This window comes from Cygnus atratus, chromosome 2, assembly GCF_013377495.2.
Source record: "Cygnus atratus isolate AKBS03 ecotype Queensland, Australia chromosome 2, CAtr_DNAZoo_HiC_assembly, whole genome shotgun sequence".
NCBI classification, from domain to species: domain Eukaryota; kingdom Metazoa; phylum Chordata; class Aves; order Anseriformes; family Anatidae; genus Cygnus; species Cygnus atratus.
Window position 1 is genome coordinate 84,505,189 of NC_066363.1, and position 24,025 is coordinate 84,529,213.

Below are 24,025 nucleotides of genomic sequence, written 5' to 3' on the forward strand. Positions count from 1 at the left end.
GGGAGAGCCATCCCCAGGAAAGGGGCCCTCTGCTCCCCGACCCTCCTCCTCCTTCCTGATGAGGGTGTCTCTCAGGCCACAGACACCTCTCCCAACACAGCCACGTTTGGCCATGCGTTAGCCACCATCACAGAGGCTTCCTGATGTCACAATGGCATCTGCCCCCCGTATTGTTCCGGGCCCTATAAAATGCCCCTGCGCAGGGCCCACCACTCGCTGAGCTTCCAGGCCCTCTGACGACAGCCATCATGGATGGGAGGAAGAGGACCTGGAGCAGAGGCTGCCCACCCTTGCGTGGGTCCAGAGAGGATTCGTTCCTCAACGCAAAGAGGAGGAGGCCACTGCCTATTGTGAGGAAGTGGAAGAGGTCCGGCGCCCGTGGAAAAAGAGCAGTGCCCTGCACTGCAGCTAATGCTGTGGAGCCCATGGAGGTGGGTCCACCTCCAGATGAACTGATGGAGGTCAATGTGCCAGGGCTCCCCACCATCAAGACCCATCGGCGACAGCGCAGGAGCACACGACCAGCTCCATATGCACGGCCCGGCCTCCGTGCCTCAAAATAGCACAGCCATCCTGCTGGCTTGCCTGCAGGGTGGCCTTTTTCCTGTCCCCCATCCTCCATCCCCCACCCCCACCTCGTCCAGAGGTGTCATCTCTTCTGCACAGAGTCCCGAGGAGTGGGCAAGAGGGGACTTGGCTTCCTCTGGGATGCTGCATCAGGGCGGCAGAAGGAACGCCTCAGAGAGCCACGGTGGGCCTTGGGCCCTGGAGCCTGGCGATGTCTCCGTCTGAGGACAAGAAGGCTGCCCCGTGGCTGCTTGAAGAGGAAGCCGCACCTTCCGTGGCAATGCACAAAGAAGAGCAGCAGATCAGTCAAAGCTCTTAGGGAGACAGCTGCTCCTATGAAGAAGCAGAAGACTTCAGGTCTGCCAGGAAGAAGTGCTGGAGTGCAGCGTTACTGTTCATTCAGAGAAGAAAGAATAAGAGCTTCATTAGGAGCTCTTCCAAGACCGGGCAATAAATAGCAATAAAAAAAAATAAAAGTAATAAAAAATAACAGAAAGCCACTTTCTTCTTTGGGGACAATTTAGTGACTGCGTCTGTACTGCTGCATTCCCTTCTGGTGTTCCCAGTACAGGAAAGATACTGATGTGCGTGTAGTGTGTGTAGTGTAGTGTGCCCAGCCCAGGGCATTCAGGACAGCATGGGCCCGGGGCACATGGCATACAAGGGCAGGCTGAGGGAACTCTGGGTGAGAATTAAGGAGAGAAGGCACAGGAGTGGACCCGGCTGCTGCCTACAGCTGCCTACTGGGAGTGTGTAGAGAAGATGAAGCCTGAGACTTCTCAGGGGAAAGGCAAGCACCCCCAAGGCCACGCTTGCATATGGAGACATCCCTGTGGATGAAAGGAAAAGATTGTCCCCCACAAGGATGCTCAGACAGAAGAGGTGTCCAGAGAAGTGGTGCAGTCTCTGTTCTGCGGACACCTGAACTTGACTGAACAAGGTTGGATGTTCCCAGAGGTCACCTTGTCCTTGGCGTGCCGCTCAGGGATCTTCAGGCAGATGTGGCCCCTAGGCTTCCCAGATAAGGAGGGGAGGCTGGTCAGCTGGTTGCTTCTTGGATCCTCTGATTTGCCTGTCTTGAAGATGGTCCCAATGCTTGCCTCTTTCTAGTGGTCAGGAATCTTCTGGGGTCATCCTGACCTCTCAGAGATATAAGAAAGCAGTCACTTCTGAAATAGTGAGTAAAATTAGGATCAACAGGTAAGGAAGGAAGGGAGGCTTCAGCTTCATGGAGTCATGGTGCAATGACGGCTGCCAATGAAACAGGTCAATGTTAGACTGTTTAAGGAAACTGACGATTACAGAGCTTAGTCATTTGGCTAGTAGGTAAAATCCCTTTTGATGAAGAAGGAAAGAGATCACAAAGACACATTATGAGGGACATTCATAGATCATTTTGAGAATCTTGGCCCTAAGTTATAAAGGCAGTACATAAACCATTCAGTTTTGGGAATAAAATAAAGCTGATAAAACTGGTATGACAGAGGGAGTAAATACCCAAGTGTAGCTTCAAGTGAAAGAAGTACTTCATATTCTTGCCTTAGACACTGAGCACTTTTACCCCTGCACTTTACCAATTACTAAATGATTTTTACAAGGAAGAGAAGTATATCTGTGGACATACTTGGTTTATAGCAGGATCACCTGATTTTATCTTCTAAATTCTTCAGCTTCTTCCTGCTTCCACCACTCCTAATCACAATTAGCCAAAGTATTCTCTATTAACTCCATTTCAATGCAGCAGCATGTTTAGGTTCAGCCCATTCATACTGAACTTAACTGGGCCCTTTAACCAATTTTGCACATTTTTACCATGTAATGCCAGATATTCACTATCAAGGTTCCAATACAAATTCTATTCAACATAAATAAGTATCGAGTTTTGCAGAGTTGTATTTTTGTAAGCAACAAGGAAGCTCTTCCCTCCTGGTAAAACATATTTTCCAAGAGCAGGACCCATCCTTAAGACCAAGTGAACTAATATTCATCACGTTAGTAAGGTTAATTCCCACCTTCCAACCCGATGTCAGACGACTCCAAATATGTTTAATTTCTCCTTGTACAGAACGAAAAAAAAATAAAGCCTATGCAGCTTTGGCACTGGACACTAGTCAACAAGCATCAACAGCAAGCAAGCATTAAGGCATCAAAACTGATGTGTACAGCTGTGAAATCTTGTCAGTGCTCCATCCCCCTATTACACTGACTTCCAAGCACTGTTTATTTTGGAGAAATATTTGACCTTTGGAAATATCTTCTGAATATACCCGTTATTAGGAAACGTTGATTTCAGCATCTCATTTCCCAATTGATGTTGACTTCTAAACAAAGAAATTAAAAGCACAAGCATAGCTTGTTACTGGACTAATCCCAGACTTAATACAATTGTTGTAACTTTGCAATTCTTCAGTTCCAGTTACTCTAATTAATAACCGAGATATCATAGGAAAAGAGAGCTCTAACTTACCTTGACACTGTAAAAATAAATTTATCTGCTTCTGAACACATCCTAAACTTTACTGTATTATCAAGGCTCAATTCCCTGCTTAATGTTTTTATTACAAATTCTGCGAAGAACCCCTGTCATTGCTCGGATGATACAGTGCCTATTCACAAGGCAAACGCACGAACACTGACCCTGTCACGAAGAATTTACAACCTAGATACAAACAGACAGACAGACAGTGAAGTACAAGGCAGCAATACTGGTCAGCCTGCTGGGCAGTGGAATCAAGAAGCCACTGTCAGTTGTGTTTTGTAGGTAGTGGTGTTTTTTTTTTTTTGGCCCCCCCCCCCCGAATTCTCTGAAGAGTAACAGGGCTGCTGTGAACATTTTTATGAAGACTTTTCCTCACACACAGGGGGAAGCAAGGGACGAATGCGCTCAACTGAAAAATGATGCAAGTGCTGCAATCACTGTTGGAGCCTGCATCTCGCTGAGGAAGTAGCCGACAGAAAATAGTTACACGTTCCAGAGGGCCCGCAGAAATGTAAACAAGTAACTTAAGCTTTACCCAGCGGAGAAGGGGTAGTCAGAGAAAAGATGCAGAGTTTTTACTGTTTTTAATCAATATAAAATATTCTGTGTAAAAACAGTCAAAGCCATGCTGCAATTAACTTCTTCATTATGTAGAAGATGGCTACAAAGCCATCTGACAAATAGCAGATAAAGGCTTGTAGATCTACCAACAGCATTAGACACTCAGCACCACAAAGGGGATACAGTTAAGCCAGTACACATCTCCAGCCCCTCCCTTCGAGACCCAAGGTGAGCACAAATTGTGATGAAATCGCACAGTTTCTCTCCCACTTGAAGAGTAATGTAAAACCACTGCACGCTGTATCACTCTAGCACAGATGGAAGCCACTGCTACAGAGCTTGTCAGCTGTCCTAGCAACAGCCAGTTCACTTGCATGCTTACTATCAAGTTTCTATCCCAGAAGAGTACACAGCACAGTAAGGCAAACTATTAAAATTTAAAGCAATAAAAAAAAGTTATGCCATTTAGCTCTTGTTCTATACAGCCCTCTTCCCCAAAACACGCTTAATGTAAGGAGACAGGTGAGATTTTTCTTTGGAATCTTACAATGGACAGTTTCAGAAATTTCACTCCACCCATGATCTGTAATGTAGTGCAAAAGCAAACAACAGTTTCATTTGAAACCAGCTCTCATTAACAAAGAGCAAGTACAAATAATGTAAACCACCATAAAATAGCTACAGTTCCCATTACAAGACTGGACCGAGTTATTATTTCTCGTGTCATGACTTGTAAAATTAACAGTAAGAAGGAACAGCACAAAGGCTTTTTCTTAATAAATTTTAATGTTAAGACCAGTTTGGATAAAAACACAATGTTACAAGAACTGAAAATTCTGCATGATGCACAGTAGTGCTGGCAATATTTGAGTGATTAAGATCAGTTTGGAACTGTTTACAAAAGATTTGTCAAGGACAGAATTCTGGCATAAATAAGAATGTCATGTTACCAGTGAATGCAATCTTGTGAAAAATACTTGTCCCACAACGTACGCCACTAAATATTCAAATGCAACATTTATGCACATCAAAAATATTTGGGGGTAAATACTCAATTTAGCCTCTGGGCAGCAAAGGTGAATTAGAGAGAAATATTTTGGCTATTTTTCTATGACTTCATTTCACTGGAAAAAATCCTAACGAATCACTCCAAAAGCTAGTATTTATGGGTTCAAAACTTTCAGGAAAATAGTAATTCTGTAAAGTAGCAGTTTCTGTCCTTATGACCGTGACAGCCCAATCCTCCTGACACCAGGTTCTGATGCATTTGGCTGCTGTGCTCACTGCCTTACAACGTGACAGTCACACACCAGGAAATGCACTACCACCATCAGAGCCTGGACCAAATTAGCGCAGAAAACATCAGATCAGAGATGCAACGTTAATAAAAGGAGATGACACACTCCAAGCACCTGCCAGATTCTCAAGTATTAATTAGATACACATACAGTTAAGTGCAGAATACTGAAGGACAACGTACCAAGTAGCAAATTTAATTGTTCCATCGATTTTCCGATTACTGCAATGGATACTTGTAATTCCCCATTTCATCTAAGAAAAGTATTGCAACCTTAGCATTAGATTTGATGGTACTTAAAGCCTTGTGATACTGGTATGTATTTTCTTCAAAACATCTACATTAAAAATTACTGCAAAAGAACTCTATCTCTATATAGAAATAACACAAACTTGTTTTGGTGGCTCTTGTTTGTGTCCTTGCAAAGAAACCTAACTTTTCTTTGCCTGTTTAATAGCATATATAATAACATATATTCCCCTGCCCCAGAGGCAATCAATGGTATGTGATGCATGACTTCCTTAGGGTTACTCCCATAAAAAAATCATGCTGACCAATTCTGAAAGAATATATATTTTTTAAAATGTAACTGTATAATACAAAATTCACACTGTAATTTGCAACTTAGGTAACTCACAGGAAAGGAGGAAAAAAAAAAAGATTTCAAACTCTTTAATTAAAGACCAGGTCAGAATGTTGCTTATACTATGCTCTTTGTTTCTGTGCAAACGCATCAGATATGGTTCATCCCTTCTCTTGAGGTCTTGAAAAATTCTACTACTGGTAAGTGGTAAACCTATCTAATTTTTCTTGGTACCTTTAAATGCTTCCATCACCTAGCTTTAGTAAATTTTTACTTACTGCTTCAATTCAGGAAATCCTGATTCTCAAAGCCCCAGAAAACCCCCAAACAAACCGAAAACCCAGCTGAGCCTCAACAAGTACATCTGAATTCTCAGAAAAGGACATCTTTTCTTGATTTAACAGTAACTGTACAATATTACAAACTCAGACACATGAAAAACAATCAGGCAATAGAAAATGTACAACAGCTTTGGTGTTATACAAAATAATAAAAAAAAGACTTGACAGCAAGAGACATAGTTCATTATGTTCTCACCATAGCCACTTCACTGCTGACTGTAACACAGTTATTTACTTCTGATATTCTCTGTGTGGCCTTTCCATCCATGAAAAATCATACGATCTTACTACAATAAGAACTGTTATGAACACCATAAAGTAAGCTCCAAATTTTATAAAAACATCTTGCCTCTTTGCACTATTGCTTTGTGGCACATTGTTTGTCAACAGAACAACAGTCCAAAATAAAGTGACAACTAGATTTAATAAATTAATATACCTTTTTTCTTTTTAAAGATGTACAATGCACATTCTTTTTAATCCAAGGTTTTAGGGTGTCAGGATACTTCTATTTACACATATACAGACCTCAGACAGTATTGATAACACCAGAACACACAGATAAGGAACAGTGCCTTAACTGCTATCTGGATGCTACAAACAGAAGCCGAAACACTGCTGAGAGTATTATTTGGAGAGATATCCAAAAACTGAAGAAAAGTCTATGAAAAAAGGACATGTGAAGGCAAAGGGAAGGTCAAGATGTTTAATATGACCATCTATTCTTGCGAAGACTGAGGTGGAGTTGTTGATGTGCCTTGTTTACCAGACTTTCGTTCATAATTCACAAGTCGTTGCCCAACAAGATATCTGAAATTATAATAAAAACAGCAATAATTTAACAGAAGTTACTACAATTCTGTACCATAAATCCACTCTATCTCCTTTGTTGCAGAAGGAGCTTTCTCATGTCAGTAAAAGTTATCCTATACATGACTCCCCACCCCAACAATTGCCTTCAACAATCTCCATATTTTCATCGTTTTTTCCCTCAACTTTTAGGTATTTCACAATGGAACATATAGCTATTATGGGGTTGTGTTTACAGCCTTAACTTTGGGAGTCATACAATTCAGAAATATACAACTCAAATAAGATATGAAATATACACAAAAGGAGTGTGTTTAGTATTATTTGTAAAGCCAGTCCCTTTTGCTAGATGATACTTTTATGAACACTTTTGCAGTGTTCACCCAAATGAACAAAACATCTGTAACAACAACACAAAACCAAACGAGTGTTAATGAGGTTCTAACTCCAGTAAAGAATCTGCCACAATGCAGAACATGCATCATGTGAGTACACGAGGCTCAGCTCATACATCCAATTAAAAAAAACCTTTGTTGGAAAAAAAAAAAGTATCATAAACGAAGAGCTTTTACCAAAGCTCAATCCTTCTTAAAGGGAGGGAAAATATTTTCATGCTACTTCATGTCAGGGTCAGGCCTAAGGGCTGTATGATTACTTTATTTAAATTCTGTTACAACATCACATTGCCTCATCAGCTTAGCAGATTTTATCTTTCACTTTATTCCTTACCTCCTCTATATCATTTTACACATCTACTTTTTGCCATCTAAATTCTTTTCTGTGCTTCCTACTTGTCTGCTGGTTCTACGTGTAAAAGAACCATATGCTCCCATGAATTCTCCAACTGAAACTTACTATTTCCTTTAGAAACTTTCACCACTGCTCCTTTTCCCACTTAACCATAATCAAACCACAACATACTGTTTGCACATTTGAGAACGTCACAAAATTTGTATATTCTTTTTAAATTTGTTATGTAAAAGATGTAATTAAGCATATTTCTAGGCTATAAACCTCTACTGGTTAGCATGACTATGTATGCTTGGCTTACTGTAATCATAATCAGATCATTAACTTATGTTACACAACCTTCTTGTCTACAAGGGTGGCTACAATACTTTCTTTGATAAGTTCATTTAATATCGAAGTAATTTACACTTAGATATTTCCACAGGTTTGTAGGCTGCAAGAAAGCAATTCTCAATATTAATGCAAGTTGCAATTCAATATGCATTCTGCCTAAAAGATATCAACATTTAGCTGAGAACACATTTGTAAAAAAAAAAAATAAATATATATATATATACACACACACACAAGTAAAGGCATGTTGGGAACAAAGATTTAAAATACCTGATAAAATTAAAGGTACTAAAATATATATTGAGCAGCTTAGAGTTTAATTTTAGTAAAAACTCTCTTAATATTTATAGATTTTATTAATTGTACATTTACACCAAACACTTTTAACATATCAGTATCTTCAGAACATTTACGGTTCAAAGAAGTGCATTTTAGATTTGACTCCTTTTGTAGACAGTGGAAAGCAAATCTGTTCTATGGCAACTCCGGACATGAACATGTAACACGTTTATTCCTTTTTTATACAAAACAAGACAAAACTAAGAAAGCTAGTTTCTGGGGTTCAAAACTAATTTTCCCAAATAACCCCCAAAGCAGTGGAACTGCACACTGCACTACTCAGAAAGGGATATAAAACGTTTTAAGAAAAGGTCCTATGAAGTACGTGTACTCACTCATACTTGTAAGTATGAGAAACATGATGGAAATAAAAGTTCTAGTACTTAACTGTTGAAATTGAGCAAGCAACATGCCTGCTGAAAAAAAATGGGACATTTAATTTCTTGTTGATTTCAACTTCAGAAAAATGTTAAGATAAGATGCATAAAAAATGTAACGCAGAAACATAGAATGGAGTAGGATAAGAACTTAAAAATGGAATTGCCTAGAACAGAAAAAAAATAAAGAATATTTTGACCAGTTAGTTGCACTCAAATCTAAAAAACTAAATTATACTTATTCCAAATATGCTTTGGAACAGATCCTTTGTAACATCTGATGCATTACTGGTCAGCTTCAAGAAGAAAGGGCATGTTTTTAAATGATTGAAGAACAACAAGCATTTTGAACATGGGTAGTAAGGATAACAATAAAAGCTTAGAAACTATTCAGGCTAACCAGAAAAACAATGGGAAAATAAGTATTTTTATCATGCATCTAAGTAATGCAGAGTAATAATTAGTAAAATCATCAGAAAAGTGTGCAAGATTTGATAAAGACAAACAATCCATTCACCTGAACTTTAACAGGTTAATTGGACTAACAATTAGAAAGAATAAGAAAAAACATTATGCAGAAAATGTTGAAGAAATGGTTTTATAAGCAGCAGGATGAAAGATTTTACTTCCAAACACATAATAAGTTTTTACACTCACTTGCCCTTCAAGGCTTAGAGAAGAGACAGACAAGCAACCAGCATCATATGGGGTAAAAAAAACCTTCAAGTTAGACATAGGGGAGTGTCTTCCATTTATAACGAGAGTTTGTTCCTCTGCTTGTCTGCCTGAAGAACAGGTGGAACACTTGCCAAGAACAGTTTAGTCTAAGTCTGCTTCAGAAAGTCACTTGTCTAAAAAGCTTCTTAAAACCCCTTTTAGCCTTAAGACTCTACATTCAATCTACGGTTGTTATCATTAAAGTGGATAAATTAAAAGCCCCTAACAAAAACATACTATATACTCACTTGTCATTTTTAATATGTTCATAAAGGCGCTTGAACTGGCGGACTTGGAAGGAGAGGATTCCCATCAAAACCACCACCATGAGCAGAAAAGGATAAATTCGACGCTGAACTAGGTTTTGCATTTCAGCAGTAACTCCTACAAAAGAAAATACAACCCTCATGTAATCTGACATTGCTGAAGGTAACATGTATTCCTGCTTCTGTAGCTGATTCAGTCTTTTGTTGTACTGTAACTTCAGTGGTAGGGCAGTGAAATAACATCCACATATCCCTGATAGCCAACCTGACAAGTGTCTATGCTGGTCATCATAAGCATTAAAGCTGACAGCTCTCCATTAATACAGTGAAAACCCCCAGCAAACAGTGGTGCCTACCAGCTTTCCTTGCTTACTGACTTTTGTGTACCTTGTATCAACAAAAAGTTGACACTCTAAAAGTATGCATTCAAATCAGAGACTGAAGAGTAAAATAGGACTTCTTGAATATCCTGTTATCATCAAAACTAACCAGCAAAAAAAAAAAAAGCCTGTTGATGAAAAAGCACATCCTGCTTCTAATAAAACTTATTTCATTCAAGTATGAGGGGATAAGGAAGTCTGAAAAAAAAATCCATGTTTACATTTTAAAAAAAAGGAAACACCTTAATACTGAATGACAATCTCAAACCAAAACTGGTACTTTCACTTTTCTGAGCTTCCTTCAAAATGTGACAAGTCAGAAAAGATGTCCTCGGCTCAGTTATAGCTCTTAAAGAAAGAATAATATTAAAGGTTGACTGTTCAAAGAAACTAATAAAACATCCCTTTCCCAAGCCAGCTAGATACCTACATTTCTGCTGTTAGATATTCAATCCCATACTTTTGATGTATTCTGCATGTTAGGAAGCCAGTCAGAATAACATATTAAATTCCTCAAACAAACAAACAAACAAAGCCACCAGACATAAGATGACAGAAATCCTTAAGCATTTACATTTGCTGCTAGAATAGTGTTGTCTTTTTGTTTGTTTAAATAACCTAGAGCTTGATGTTTTATTTCCACAGATATGTTTACCTTGCCCTAAAGCATCAAAAGATAATCAGGTATTCAAGATGTATACATACCTAATAAAGGTACAACCCCAGAAGCTATGATGTACGGTACACACAGGGAAAGTAACAGAACAGAGATTGCGGGTGCTGCCAGTTTACAGATTATGAATTGTAAATCAATGTTACGAATCCCATTTGCATATACCTAAGAAGAACAAGATAGAAATAGAATGGATCAGTCAAGACAGCCACACCTTGTGCTTACAGTAGCAAGGTTTTACACAACTCTCCTCATGAGATGCAAACGATATTCCCAACGTGGAGAAAACCATGACAGTCAGAGTTGAAAAAAAAGAAAAATAAACATGCGAATCTACATCATGAGTGTCTCAGGAAATCATTTGAATAGTTCCCTGGGGAATAACTTAATCTGAAATAGTGCTGGGATTTCGTTGCAGCAGTGTAAAAGACTAGCCAAAAAAAGATCATTAAACAGAGCTGTGAAATGGTGATTTTGTTTGTGACCTGGGATTGCTTTGTGCTGTTAACTGTTCTGAAAGATCCTGTGGCTGCTAGTAGAGCAAACCTATTAAATTTGGCAACAGAGGCTGAAAAATAAGAGGTTCTAAAATATTCTTGGATGTATGTACTCAGTTGGGCAGACCAGAGCCTCTGCATGCGAAGACAGGGTCTCCACGATTTCTGGGTTTCTATAATTATGGCTAAGAGCTAATGTCTGAACATGACTAGACTAATCACAGGAAACAATTTCAAACAGCTACCACACAGAGCTAGACAAGGGCCTCTGTCCCACAGCTTGGGCGTAACCATTTCTAAGGATGGCTCAGAAGAGCACATGTATAAGAAACAGGCCCAGGAAGAGCATTTGAAATGGAAGGAGCTGTGCCATGCAGCAAGAGGTACTCACAGAACTAAGACTACATTTCTACAGTGTGGCACCTAAAATGATCAGTAAATGGTTCAACAACTGGGACTCTGGGCTAGATCTAATGAAGACAGGAACCTTTTGTATAGAGGTCAAGACTTGCACCATGGCCATTACATTTGATGTAATGGGGTTGAAAAGTTATTTTCCGACAAACAAGTGAGATACGTTGTTGAGATAAGTGTAGAACTTAGGTTACACTCAAGGAAAAAAATACTTGCACCAAATAAAGCAACAAGCTGTGCAATTCAGAACTGCTCACACCAACTTAATTAAAGGGGAAAGGCAACACTATCTTTCAGATCTTTGTGTATGCATGAGGGAATCTTTATAGCTCCAGTGACAGCAGAGATTTTGTTCTTGAGCGGTGAACATTATGTATATCCCCTATATGAACACGTGAATTCATCTGAGGAAAGAATTATGTTTCTCACTTTAACAAAAACCTGATAAACTGCATATATCTATACACAGCATTTTCTTTATTTTCAATTTCTGAGGTTTTTTTTTATTCTTAAGTGTACCATAATGGACTTGGATATGCAATTTAAATGAATTCTACATGACTACTTGAGTTTTACTCAATTATTCAAATTACTAAAACAGTAATTTTAATTTTTTGACTCACACATTCAAAAAAACATCTGTCAAAACATACTCTACAGGTAATTCACATGGACATTTTTTTCTTACCTGTTCAATAACAGTTTTCAGCCACCACTGAGGACCCATCAGAGTTATGGCTGCGATTATTTTGGCATGCAGAACTCCAAGAGCCCAGTCCTAATTTCATTAAAATGGATTAGTTAGCGTTAACAACTTTTTTAATAGCTTGATGACTGAAAGGTTTTAGAGTAACTTCTTAATATTACTTGGAAATGAAAAAAATATTTACTTTCTATTTACAGAGGAATTTGTTTGAAAGAGGCATCATCTTTTGCCATCTCCTAAGAAAGACAGGACACTCACCCTCACTTAACATCTATAAAATACTCAACTCCCTTGAACTGGGAAAGTCAGCTTCTACTAGCAACTAGAAAATTAAAGCGTTACACTTACAGCAACAGACTAACATTTTGGTACAAACTAATTAACATTGGTAACATTTACCTAGAAATAAATTATGAATTTTGTTCGCTGGGCACAACTGAAAAGAGACCGGCTCCATCCTCTTGACACCCTCCCCTCAGATATTTATACACATTGATGAGGTCTCCCCTCAGTTTCATTCATACTGCACACCATCACTGAATTAAAATTCTGTGTTCAAAAAAAAAAAAAGCAACCGAACCTCTTCCTGCATTAACTACAGGTAGAAGGCATTCCAAAAAGATCAGACAGAATAGGTGCATCTGTGCATATATAAACATAGCTATACTAACTTGCGTATGTAACTTGGTGTCTGTCTGATCACTGAAATGCAAAGACCCTCTGAAGTCATCTCATAAAATTCATCTTCTCATACTTAAATTACTAGACCTATCTGTCTGGTTAAAGTAATCCTTGCATCCAGATTGACTATCTTCTCTCTGCTGCCTGGAAACGTATTCATGGGAAATACACTGAAGCACTGAAACAATGTGAAACAAGAACTCGGGTAACCCTTAATCTTAAGTAAAGAAATGGATCAATAGCAGCAGAAGAATGAGAGCAACTGACCTGCCAAGGATAGAAGAGAGGTGTTTGATCCAAAGGAACTCTCAAAGGTGCAACAATGACCAGTTCAAACAGAAGACCAAGCAAAAGTGGAACCACACCTGCTAGCAGTATAGCCACTATTAACGTCTTCATTATCTAAAACATCCAACACATGCAGTTAGTATGTTTGTCGTGATTTTTTGTTTTTTTAATTTTTAAAACGCAACCTGAACTACAAAACCAGATAAGGCTGGAGAAAAAACACTACAGACTTCTAATTCACATATACATACACACCCATAAAAGTAATTATAAACATAAACAGATCTGCAATAAAAGTTTTCAGGACTGGGTCCTATTCTAAGCCCCCTCCAAAAAAAGACATGACTGTACCTATTGTTATCCATATAGTTTTAAACCACAGACTTGCATTTTACTCTTATCAGTAAGGAATACCATCCAATGGCATTATTACATTGTACTTTTCCAACACATTTACAAGAATGTAGAAGAATGTACACGTTTTCCAAGCATTTAGAAGAATCTTTCCAAAACTACAGATTTTTCTCCAGTTAAAACCAAATCTTAAAAGTTCACCCATAATGGAATATATCTAACTTAAACAAAAGAATTAGTAACAATACCATATTTCTTCATTCTATAATTCTCTTAATTTACATGTGTCATCCAAAAATCAGACCCAAAACTAGTATGACTTAATTAAGACGTTCAGATTAAGGAACAAGTAGAATATTACACAAGAACTATATTACACAGGAACTCCTGGTAATAAAAGAGGATTTTTTCTTTAAAATTCTTAATCTGAACACCACTCTGGAAGATCAGACAGATTATAAAGATCTTTCTGAAAACATGCACCAAGTTACTTTTCAGAGACATATTTATTATCTGTTATTTTACTGTTTTTTTTTTTGTTTGTTTGTTTGTTTGACAACATTGAGTTACTAATGAAGCAACAGTTAATCTTTCAGGTGTATGTGAAAACGTCAGTATATTTGAGGATGCATCACATATGGGATAATATGCAACATACTTTTACAGGAACAAAGACAGACAAATGCAAACTTAAATAAACAAACATATATGCAAATCACGTACGCTGCTTAACATTTCCAAAAGTTAGCCTATGCAATGGGAGTGTAACCTGCACGAGCTTAAAAAAGGAAAATGTAGTACGCATTACAAGGCAAAATTGGCAAGGAAAAATTGAACAATTCTGTAATCTACCTTCCCCCACCTCCCCCCCCATACTTCAGTAGAAACATTTCTTAAGACTCACCATGAGAGACCACTCTTTCACCTTCTGAAAAATCACTCTACGACCCTGCGGCATCCAGGCTACCAACACGGTCACCGCTCGGATGGTTAGCCAGCAGACATAAAGACCACAAGCAGCTGTGTACAGTTCGTGGATTTTGGCGGTGCCCGTCCAAAATGACATTAACCATCGGCCAGCAAATACTGAAAACACAAACACTTTTAAGTACTTTTGATATAATAGGGAAGGATGCCTATAAAAATATTTATCAAATTCATTGCTAATTATCAATCCACGGATAGTTTTTAGCATTAAACAGTATTTTGGTACCATACCCATAAGGCACAAATGTGCAAAGCCCTACATAAATAATAATGTAGATGTTGTCATATATATACATACAATATTTTCTTCTAAAATTTGATTACCCCAGTGACGTCACCTGACCTAGCACAAAACAAAGCACTGAATGTTGTGCTATTCAGAGCCTAAATAGTAATCTTCAGAACTTCAAAGGCAATAATGGATTACTGCACAAGCTTGAACTAAAATCTTATGGATGATGTTTAAGTTATTTCACTGCCTCACATTATTTATTTTTAAGGTTTACTAATCGGGTTTCTGAAGCACTCCAACGAAACGGCAAGGCGTATTTGCTGTTTCATTTTTTAAATAGGGTTTCTATTCACTGATATTACCACGGAATTATTTTTGTGTAATGTTATTCAAATCACTACAAAATTCAGAATTCACACCTCAATATATTATTGACTTTAGGATCATTATTAAAAGGAGGTAAAAGTGACATGGTACTATGGCAGCCAGATTTAAAAATTCCAACAAATTTACATGTCTTAATTTGTTCCAAATTATTTATAACAATTCCAAAATGCTTTTGACTTGGTTAAAACTGCTTCTTCATACACATTTGGAAGCAGCACATATATTACTTAAGTCTCCTAGTGACCTGTCATGGCAACACTTTCAGAAATATTTAATTAAGATACTGTAGGAATCCAGGTAACAGCCTATTTATTTTCCTTCTCTAAATGGCAAAGCAAACACAAGGGGTATCAATTCTGTTTTTCTCACAATTTTACTACAGAGAGCCTCAACACTTGGAGCCCTCCCCTTAAAAAACAAACAAAACAAAAAGAAATAACACTAAACAAAGAAAATGTTGATCTCTTCTCTACTGAATTGTCATTTACATAAAGGTACTAACTCCATCATTCAAATTCTAGGCTACTACAATTTTATTATGTACCTTTCAAAATGAGACATCGTTTCTCCGTATTTCCTTCTTTTAACTTTATGCTGTGATTTGGAAACATCTGCTATTATTGAGCATTAGTCTGCATTTTTAATCACAGTTTTACAATAACAGACTTACCTGGTAAGGTAAGGCAGATAAGACTAGCAATCAGTAATGTTATGCACATGAAAACAATCAAAAGAAATATCTGAAAGAAGAAAGAGAAAAACTATTTATAAGAAAGAAGTCCGCAAAGAACAACTTAAAATGTTAGGCATAGGAAAGCAGACCAGAAAAACAGAAAAATCTTTGACAGCTGAATAAGTAACTGCTTAGTTATCATCAGTTCAACGTCAGCACCCCAAATTACTGAAAACTTATACTCTGCAATGATTTAAAGGGGGTGACGATTTCAGCCCATATGTTTTATCCAGAAGCATCCACAAAAACAAAGCAAAACAAAAAAACACACAAAGGCATTTATAGAAAGGAGGAATTTACAAGCCTCTGGTTTAACACACCTGTTCCCCTTGAAAGTAGCACATCCACACTACAGCTGTTCTATATGAGCAGGTCACAACAGATAAGACTGCACTCTAATTGCCTCCTTAGCAGCCAAACTAAATTCAATTAACCTGTCCATCATCCCAGCAACTTCAGATGAACTTGACTCAGTCCAACTCAAAATGTTACAAGTAACATATTTTCTTTAAAAAGAACATCATAGTCTTATCTGAATCTTCAAATGTGTCTAAGCAACACCTTGTGTGTATACACCAGTTTTCATCTGGACCACTTTACTGATCAGCATATTAAGAAGGGAAGAAAGGAGCAGCTGCCATAGAAATAAGACTGGGACCACTCCTTTCAGTAAGAACGATGTATTTATGCTAGATCAAATTGGTCGGAGTCAAAAGCATGCCTTGACTTCCTGGTAGGACTAAACAGGTATAGAAGTGTCTGCTACGTGGGGGGCAAATTCATTCTGTTTCCCTAGTCCTTTCATCCCTGAGTTACTGCCTCCCACTGTTCTTTCTGCAACAGTGTTGTAGCTCACGCTATGAGAGCCATTTCAAAGAGTAAAAATAGCAGTGGAGGGAATTAAAAAAAAAAAAAGCCCCAACTTAGAACATGCACAAACTTAATTGTTGCTAAGTCCTGAAATCCTTTCAGATTTGCTTTCAGTTCTACTTAGTTGAGTTTTACAGGAAAAAAAAAAAGCTTTTCTTTGTACACTGTTGTGAGATTTCTTTTAGTTTAAGCATCTTAAGGAAACTTCAGAGGCCAACAGTGGCTCTAACTTCAGCCACTATTTCTCTCCTTGAGCTGTATATGTGAAGCCATGGTAAATGAGCTCTCCTGAAATTTACATTTGATTAACTCAGTCGGAGTTTTGGTAAAACCAAAACAACTTATCTAGTTTGACTTGCATATTGTTTTAAAATGTTAAGTATTTGCCAAGTAGCATCTCCTTCCTAATAGCAGGCATTCAGAACTTTAAAGTACTTTAACACTTTTCTGTTTTCCATTTCACTTTATAACAAAGGAAAGGAGTTAAGAACACACTCCAGCTATGAGACTGAAGTACACCCTCTTGAAAGCTATGCCTTGTTACAGATCTTCCTGAAGTACCTGTTTGCTGGAGTTTATTACACTTCTCTCCATTACTAACCATGAGGAAAATAAGACATGAACTTCAATAAAATACACAACAGCAAGTGTAGCATCTATAAGTAAAATTGAAGGTGAAGTTACAAAGCTGAAAAAAGCTACATGTGAGAATATAATGATAAGTCTAAAAGTCAAGAAGTTGCAAACTGTACAGTACAAGAAATGTGACCCACACTTGACTTCTGATAACATATGGGACAAATCTTTGAAAAATAAAAATCCACAGCTATTTCTCAAATTCCCTTCTCTTGATCTGTTATATATACCTACCCTGAGTGGGAATTTTAAAGGCCTACGATAAGGCTGGAAACCCACGGGTCCTCCTTGCTGAAGTATGGCTTGATGGGCTGCATGAAGACCTTCCCCCACAACTGGAATGGCATTGTTATTGCGAGCATGCTGGTTGTTAGGCTGCTGGTTCGCATTGTTTTCATTCTCTTCCTGGTCACCAAGTAGGTAAGAATGGAGGTCTCTGCAACAACCAAAATTTCAGTTTTGTTCTGTTTGATATGAATGAAAAATCTTACAGATGCATAGATGCTAAAGATGTACTCAGAATGAGTACAGAACTTATACAAGAGTACTGGCAGAATCTTGAAAACGTAACATAAATCATTTTCTGATAAACTCCTCCATATCTTAAACACAGACTTTAGAAGAAAAAAGCCAGTGTGGATATAGGTTAGAACCGTGGAAATACAGAGATCACTCTTCTGTTTGCTTTATAACATCATCTGGTATTAAAGTTGTGCATATAAAAGGGAAATTGCATCAATATTCCTGTTCATGTAAGCAGACAGTTCAACTAACATTGTATTTTACTGTTACTAAGCTCTACTGGAAACAATTGTCTTCAAATCTAAACTGTACAGGGATAATACTGCTTTGCCACAGACACATTTACACTAGAATCTTTCAAGAAGATTCTAAATCACTCAAAACCTGTTCACAACTTTCTCAGAACATCAACCCCAGAACCAGTCAATCTATTTAAAAAACATGCCATTTATATTCCCTGCATACCTTGTTAGCAAATAGATCTTGAATGTTTAGAAGTTAACTTTCCTCTGCTGTAGCAGAATTTTTATAGCAGTGAGATGCATGTAGATATTCTAATGCCAGACAATGGAAGTATTTTGACAACACTGCTTGCTTTTTAATAAAACCCGAGTAAAATATTTTAATCTTTGCTCAACTGTAATTGCTAAGAAGTATTTTGCAGTTGTTCTTAGCAACTGTGATAGTGGAGTGAGCAAAGCCATTTCTATCATATCTGCATTTCTCTTCTTCCATCATGTTTAAATACTATAAAAACACTGAAAAACGCATTCCAAGAATAACTCTCCAAAATGCACACTAAGAACGGGGTGGTGACAGTTTCAGGTCCTTATGAGAAGTTGAAAAAATACATTGGATTACAATGGAGTTAAAAGTCTCTCTCATTCATTTTCTTAGAGTCTCAGACAGCTTAGACTCGGTAAGAGAATGCCAATCTACTTTGAAGTTAAATTTAAAAAAAATAGCAACAAAATCAACTTTTTCTTTTTTGACTAATGTGGCAAACAACATGAACTCAAAAATCACTTCAGGTACACGAAGTCTGGCTTGCAGTCAAAATTAAAGAACCTCATTTTGTGCAACCATTTACTTGGGTTACCAAGACACACTTTTAATTGTCTTTGAGAGATTGATATCTAAGTTTAAAACACCTAATTTTAAGGTATCAGCGTCTTCAGCTTAATATTCTAAATCATTTTCCTTTATTTCACCCCCTCTCGTACCATAAACAAGAAATGTACGATGTGCGCATGAATTTTACTTCATTGACAGAAATGCTCTGCTGACATGTATTTCTCATTTTTACATTTAACAGAGAGTTAACAAACTGTTTAGTCAGACTTTTATAAATTTTTTTTACTAACCAAATGCTCTAATAATGTACCAAAGAATTACTGGACTAGTCCAGAGCTACAACACAGAAGGAAGTACTTACATAGGAAATTACTATACCATTTTTTGTTTGTTTGTTTTTTAAATCAAATATCTATCTATAAAACAACTGTTAAAGCTACTTATCGGAATATTTCTCTTGAAAGCATGCTGCCTTCATTTTAAAAAAAGGCTAAGCTGGACACAAGGCTTGTAGTTGATTTTGGCTTTCTGCACTTACAGCAAGTATCCAGCAGTAACAGTCCATGCTCGTACGAGACCTTTCAACCACTGTCTTGTGTGCCCTTGTTCTAGCAAAGCTGGGAGGACCACCTGAAGCAAAAGGAGCTCTAGGGAAAGTTCACTTACTGGAGCATCACTAGAAACAACAGGAAGAGCAGGAAATCAAACAAAAGTAACATTCTGTTAGCAATCTGTTACACTGAATCATACTAACAATAATATAACAATAACCTTGTCATTAAAAATAAATGCAGTTACACACATTCTTTTATTGATAATCAGGTATGAACATGAAAAAACAAACAATAACTTCCCTATGAAAAAGTTTCAGAGTTCCTGTTTTGAAGGAATACAGAAAGTGAACAGTTATCACTACGGAGCTATCACAAAATGCCTGCTATTTTTCTTAGCAGCTTTTTGTTTATTTGACAAATTATACTGTGTATCCACATGCTTTGACATTTTACTTTTCTAGAACAGTTTGAATTAATTTTGAAAAAAAAAAAACAAAAAAAATGACATACTCCACAGTGTCACATTAATGCTCAAAGAGCTCAAATGCATTTTTTCTAGTTACATGGACATTGAGAAAACTTCTTTCTGAAATGAAATACATACCTGTAGAGCATAACATTATATGGAAGAAAGTTTGGCAGAAGATACTTAATAATGCGTATAGGAAGCCAGAGCATGAGCAGTACAATTGATCCAAAGACAATCTGCAACAAGAAGTTAACCAGTTAGTTTGAATAGCAGATTCAACCAACACCCACCTCTCTGACTTGTTTTGTGCGAGTGGTGGGTTAGCCTGGGCTAACTGCCAATCATCCACCCAGCCGCTCATTCATTCCCCTCTCCTGCTGGACGGGCAGAAAACAGAAGGAAGGGAAAGAAGATTCATGGATTGAGATAACCACTGGTAATAGAGAGAGCAGAGGCTGCATGTGCAAGCCAAATAAAAAGAAGAATCCATTCACCACTTCCCATCAGCAGGCACATGTTTAGCCACCTCCTGGAAAGCAGGGCACACGCTCAGGAAGACAAATGCCATAACCACGAACTCTGCCTTTCTTCCTCCTTTCCCTGAGCTTTTATTGCTGAGCACAATGCCCTACAGCATGGAATACCATCCCTTTGTCAGTGTGGGTCAACTGTTCCAGCTTTATCTCCCCTCCTAAACCCCTACTCACACTCAGCTTACTTGCTGGAAGGATGAGGGAACAGGACAGAGAAGGAAAGAGAAAACCCTGACTCTGTGCAAGCAGTGTTCAAGCACAGCCATAAACAACTGTTTCAACACTTTCAGCCACAAATCCAAACTGCAGGAGGACATGAACTGCCCTGAAGAAAATCAACTCCATCCCAGGCAGACCAAATACACTGCATTTCGTGCTGAACACCTTCGAGTGCCAAACAGGATTTTGGCTCAACATGCACTGACAGAATAACGTTGAACAGTTCTAGTTTCTTTCCCCTTCAACACCAGGACTATAAATTTTGGATTTCTCTCTTTTCCTAGCAGCTAGGTTTTCAAGCAACTTGTAGAAACCTCAGAAGATGTTTCCATTTTTATTTCCTCAACTAGATGAAAGATCAAAGTGTGTGTGTGGGGGGGGAGACGTATAGAAACCATATACTTTTATAAATTCCACTTCCTTAAGGAACCAGATTAAAAATTAATTATATTTTAAATACATTCTTACACAGTATACAAAAATGCCACTAGAGAATAAAAATACAAAAAGTGTTGCATACTTAATATGCGAGGAAGAAACCAAATCCCGTTCTTCTTGAAACTTAATAGTTCATGTTCTACACAAAAACTTCCTTAAAAACACTGAGAAAGAAACAACTTGGAAGGTCTGATGTTTTTTGAAATGGCAACCTGTAAATGATCACCATTACGAGCCTCATATTCCAGCATGAGGCCAGTAAAAGTTCTTGAAATAATTAGCTAAGCAAACCATAAGCTGAAGTTCAAGTAACAGCCAGTTCCAACGCAGTCACAGAACTTATGTTTAAGACCTCTGGGAACAAGCAGATGCCTGCCAATATTTGTGCCACTGGCTGTGACACAATGTTTAATGCAACTAAAATATTGTGATTATCTACAAAGAAAGTATTTTTAAAGGCAAACAGGTCAACTCCTCTATTAGAGAGCCTGTCAGAACATTAGAGAGTGCTAAGATCTCTCCATGAGCTTTCACTGCTCAAAGCACTTCAGGTGTATGTAATGCTGTGTGTTAAATAACTGTTTCCAGTACACTGGTTTTCACAGTTCATAGGACATTATTTCAAAGACAGCAGGGCAATAAAGGGAAACGTCTCAGGCTAAGCAAACCTCACACAAACAAATCTAAAGGAAATCACAAGAAATTTCATTGGTTCCAGTATCATAGAATGATATCTGGAAACAGACACCACTGGCTACATCAGTGCAATTCAACACAAAACTTAACCAGAAAGTTACTCTACCCTTTCTGCACTGCTTTAGCTGAATCAGACCAAAAATGTTTACTGCAGTTACTGAGAGCATCATAAAGCAGTTAAGTGATTTACAATATCCATAGTAATAACACTTGTTGGCTGAATACACAAACTTTTGCTGCAATTTTGCGTAAAGAGAAGATACTCAAGAATCATTTGTTTTGGAAGCAACCTCTAAAGTAAACTAGTCTGACCCTCTGCTCAGAGCAAACCCAACTGCATCAAGATGCTCAGATCCTTGTCCAGATGAGTTTTCGTTATCTCAAAAGCTGCAGATTCTGTTGGCAACCAGTTTGAGTTTGATCACCTTCATGGTGAAAATGTCTTCCTTAAATATGTAGTATCGTATATGGGAGTTAAAATAACAGATGAAGTTTTCTTTCCAAGTACAGAAATTTGTAAGAAAAGTCCTTACCACTGATAATATAAACCTCCTGAGATGTCTATAAATAGGCAAGTGAATCATTTCCTGCACAGGATTGAAGTCTGGATCATTCAAATTCCTGAGAAACCATAAGACACCAGGTCTCAATACCTAAAGTGGGAAACAAAAAACAATCATCAAGGGAAAATTATCTTTGTATTTCATGTCATTCATGTTACGTTCCTATGTAACTCTGCTACACCTTTTTCTTTTTTTTTTTTTAAAAAAAAACACATAACGGGTATAAATATAACATGGATCAACAAAATGATATAGAAAAAGAATAAGGAAAGCATTTTCATAGAGGATTAGAGAAGCAATAATTAATTACAAGCTTAGCCTTCAAGCGTTAATATTTAACAATTGAAATGCAATCTGATTCACTGCAGCTCCCATTTTTGAAGACTCTGTAAACTGAAAATGTTGAAGTAAAATAAGTCATAATTTTCCACTGCAGTAGGTACCAGTGTGGCCCTTTTCAAACAAAACTGAAATCCACGCAGAACACAGTAGCAGCAATAGCCAGTTGCAAAAGACCTAACTAACAGCTCAACATGCAAGCTTCTCTAACTAATGTTGCCTAACAATTTTGTCCTTATAGACTTACCTCTCTCAGTAAAAGAATGAAGGATGCAAAATAGAAGACGTAAACCATTCCAACTAACCAGTGCAGAAACATCGTGGTACCTGGCGCAGACTGAAAGCTCAATTCTCTGTCTTTCAGAGTGGCATCAAACATTTCCTAAAAGTTAAGTAATAAACAAATATAAATAAAATTTGGGAAACTTCTACAATTACTTATTTTGTTTATCCTAGTGCATATACACTACTTGACATTTAAATTAGATATCTGAATCATGCATCCATAAATTATAGCATTTAAATAAATAAAAATACTTATGAACATTTACATTAAGAACAGCAACTGAAGATCAAGTTTCTTATCCATGACATACAAAGAGAAGAAAGAAGCCAACTCAACCGTTTACATACACTGCATATGTTATAAATCAGTTCAAACAGAGTAGCACTGTGATGGAAGAAAACAAGTAAAATTACAGTTCTATGAAGGCTAGAAGAAATTAATCTTCTCCATTTAGAATTAATCTTTTCTTTTCCAGAAAATCTTAAATTTTACACAGCTGTCCTTTTTAATTCCAAGCAAACACAGCAAGAATCTTTTTCAAAAGAGATCATGCAACTATTAAAACATGAAGTCATTAGCATCTCATGCAAGACGGCTGCCATAAATAAATTTATTCAGTGCACCAATTTGCCTGCAAATTTATTATCACAGTGGTCTTGTAAATGCAGTAAAAATGGTTACAATCTTATTAGCTTAGTTCTAGTAGGTTAACTTATGAGTCATATAAAGGAAAACAAAATTAACATTAAGTGCCTAAAAGAAACCCAACCCTCTCACTCTAGAAACGTTGTTTACAAGAACAGTAAATGTGTCATTCAACTCATATCAACAGTTCTCATTAGAACTTTCTTCCTTTAAATATAAAGGCTTAAAAAAGATTTTATCCCATATTTCTATACCTACCAAAGAGCATATATCCAACCACCAGCCACAGATGAGAGGAAACACACCAATTTCTACCACCACTAACAAGGAAACCTTAGGGGTGGGAAAAAAAAGTAAAGAACATCTCAGTAGATTGACAGAAATTATTAAGAAAATTATAACTTAACTTTAAATTCAAAGAAGTTTGTT

General features: G+C 37.3%; 1 protein-coding gene across 2 annotated transcripts in view; it reads right to left on the reverse strand.

Moving 5' to 3' along the window:
- Positions 1 to 4,374: 4,374 nt before the first annotated feature.
- MARCHF6 (membrane associated ring-CH-type finger 6) overlaps positions 4,375 to 24,025 on the reverse strand; it is a 49,055-nt gene continuing 29,404 nt past the window's right edge. For both annotated transcript variants that reach the window (XM_035552650.1, XM_050708465.1), the window contains exons 14-26: positions 23,855 to 23,929; positions 22,913 to 23,047; positions 22,297 to 22,416; positions 20,013 to 20,113; positions 19,393 to 19,530; positions 17,493 to 17,694; positions 15,690 to 15,759; positions 14,318 to 14,499; positions 13,039 to 13,173; positions 12,073 to 12,162; positions 10,506 to 10,638; positions 9,403 to 9,538; positions 4,375 to 6,638 (exon numbers count right to left, since the gene is read on the reverse strand). In XM_035552650.1, the coding sequence (XP_035408543.1) occupies positions 6,548 to 6,638; positions 9,403 to 9,538; positions 10,506 to 10,638; positions 12,073 to 12,162; positions 13,039 to 13,173; positions 14,318 to 14,499; positions 15,690 to 15,759; positions 17,493 to 17,694; positions 19,393 to 19,530; positions 20,013 to 20,113; positions 22,297 to 22,416; positions 22,913 to 23,047; positions 23,855 to 23,929 (1,608 nt within the window). In that variant the 3' untranslated portion in view covers positions 4,375 to 6,547. The remainder of the gene's footprint in view (positions 6,639 to 9,402; positions 9,539 to 10,505; positions 10,639 to 12,072; positions 12,163 to 13,038; positions 13,174 to 14,317; positions 14,500 to 15,689; positions 15,760 to 17,492; positions 17,695 to 19,392; positions 19,531 to 20,012; positions 20,114 to 22,296; positions 22,417 to 22,912; positions 23,048 to 23,854; positions 23,930 to 24,025) is intronic.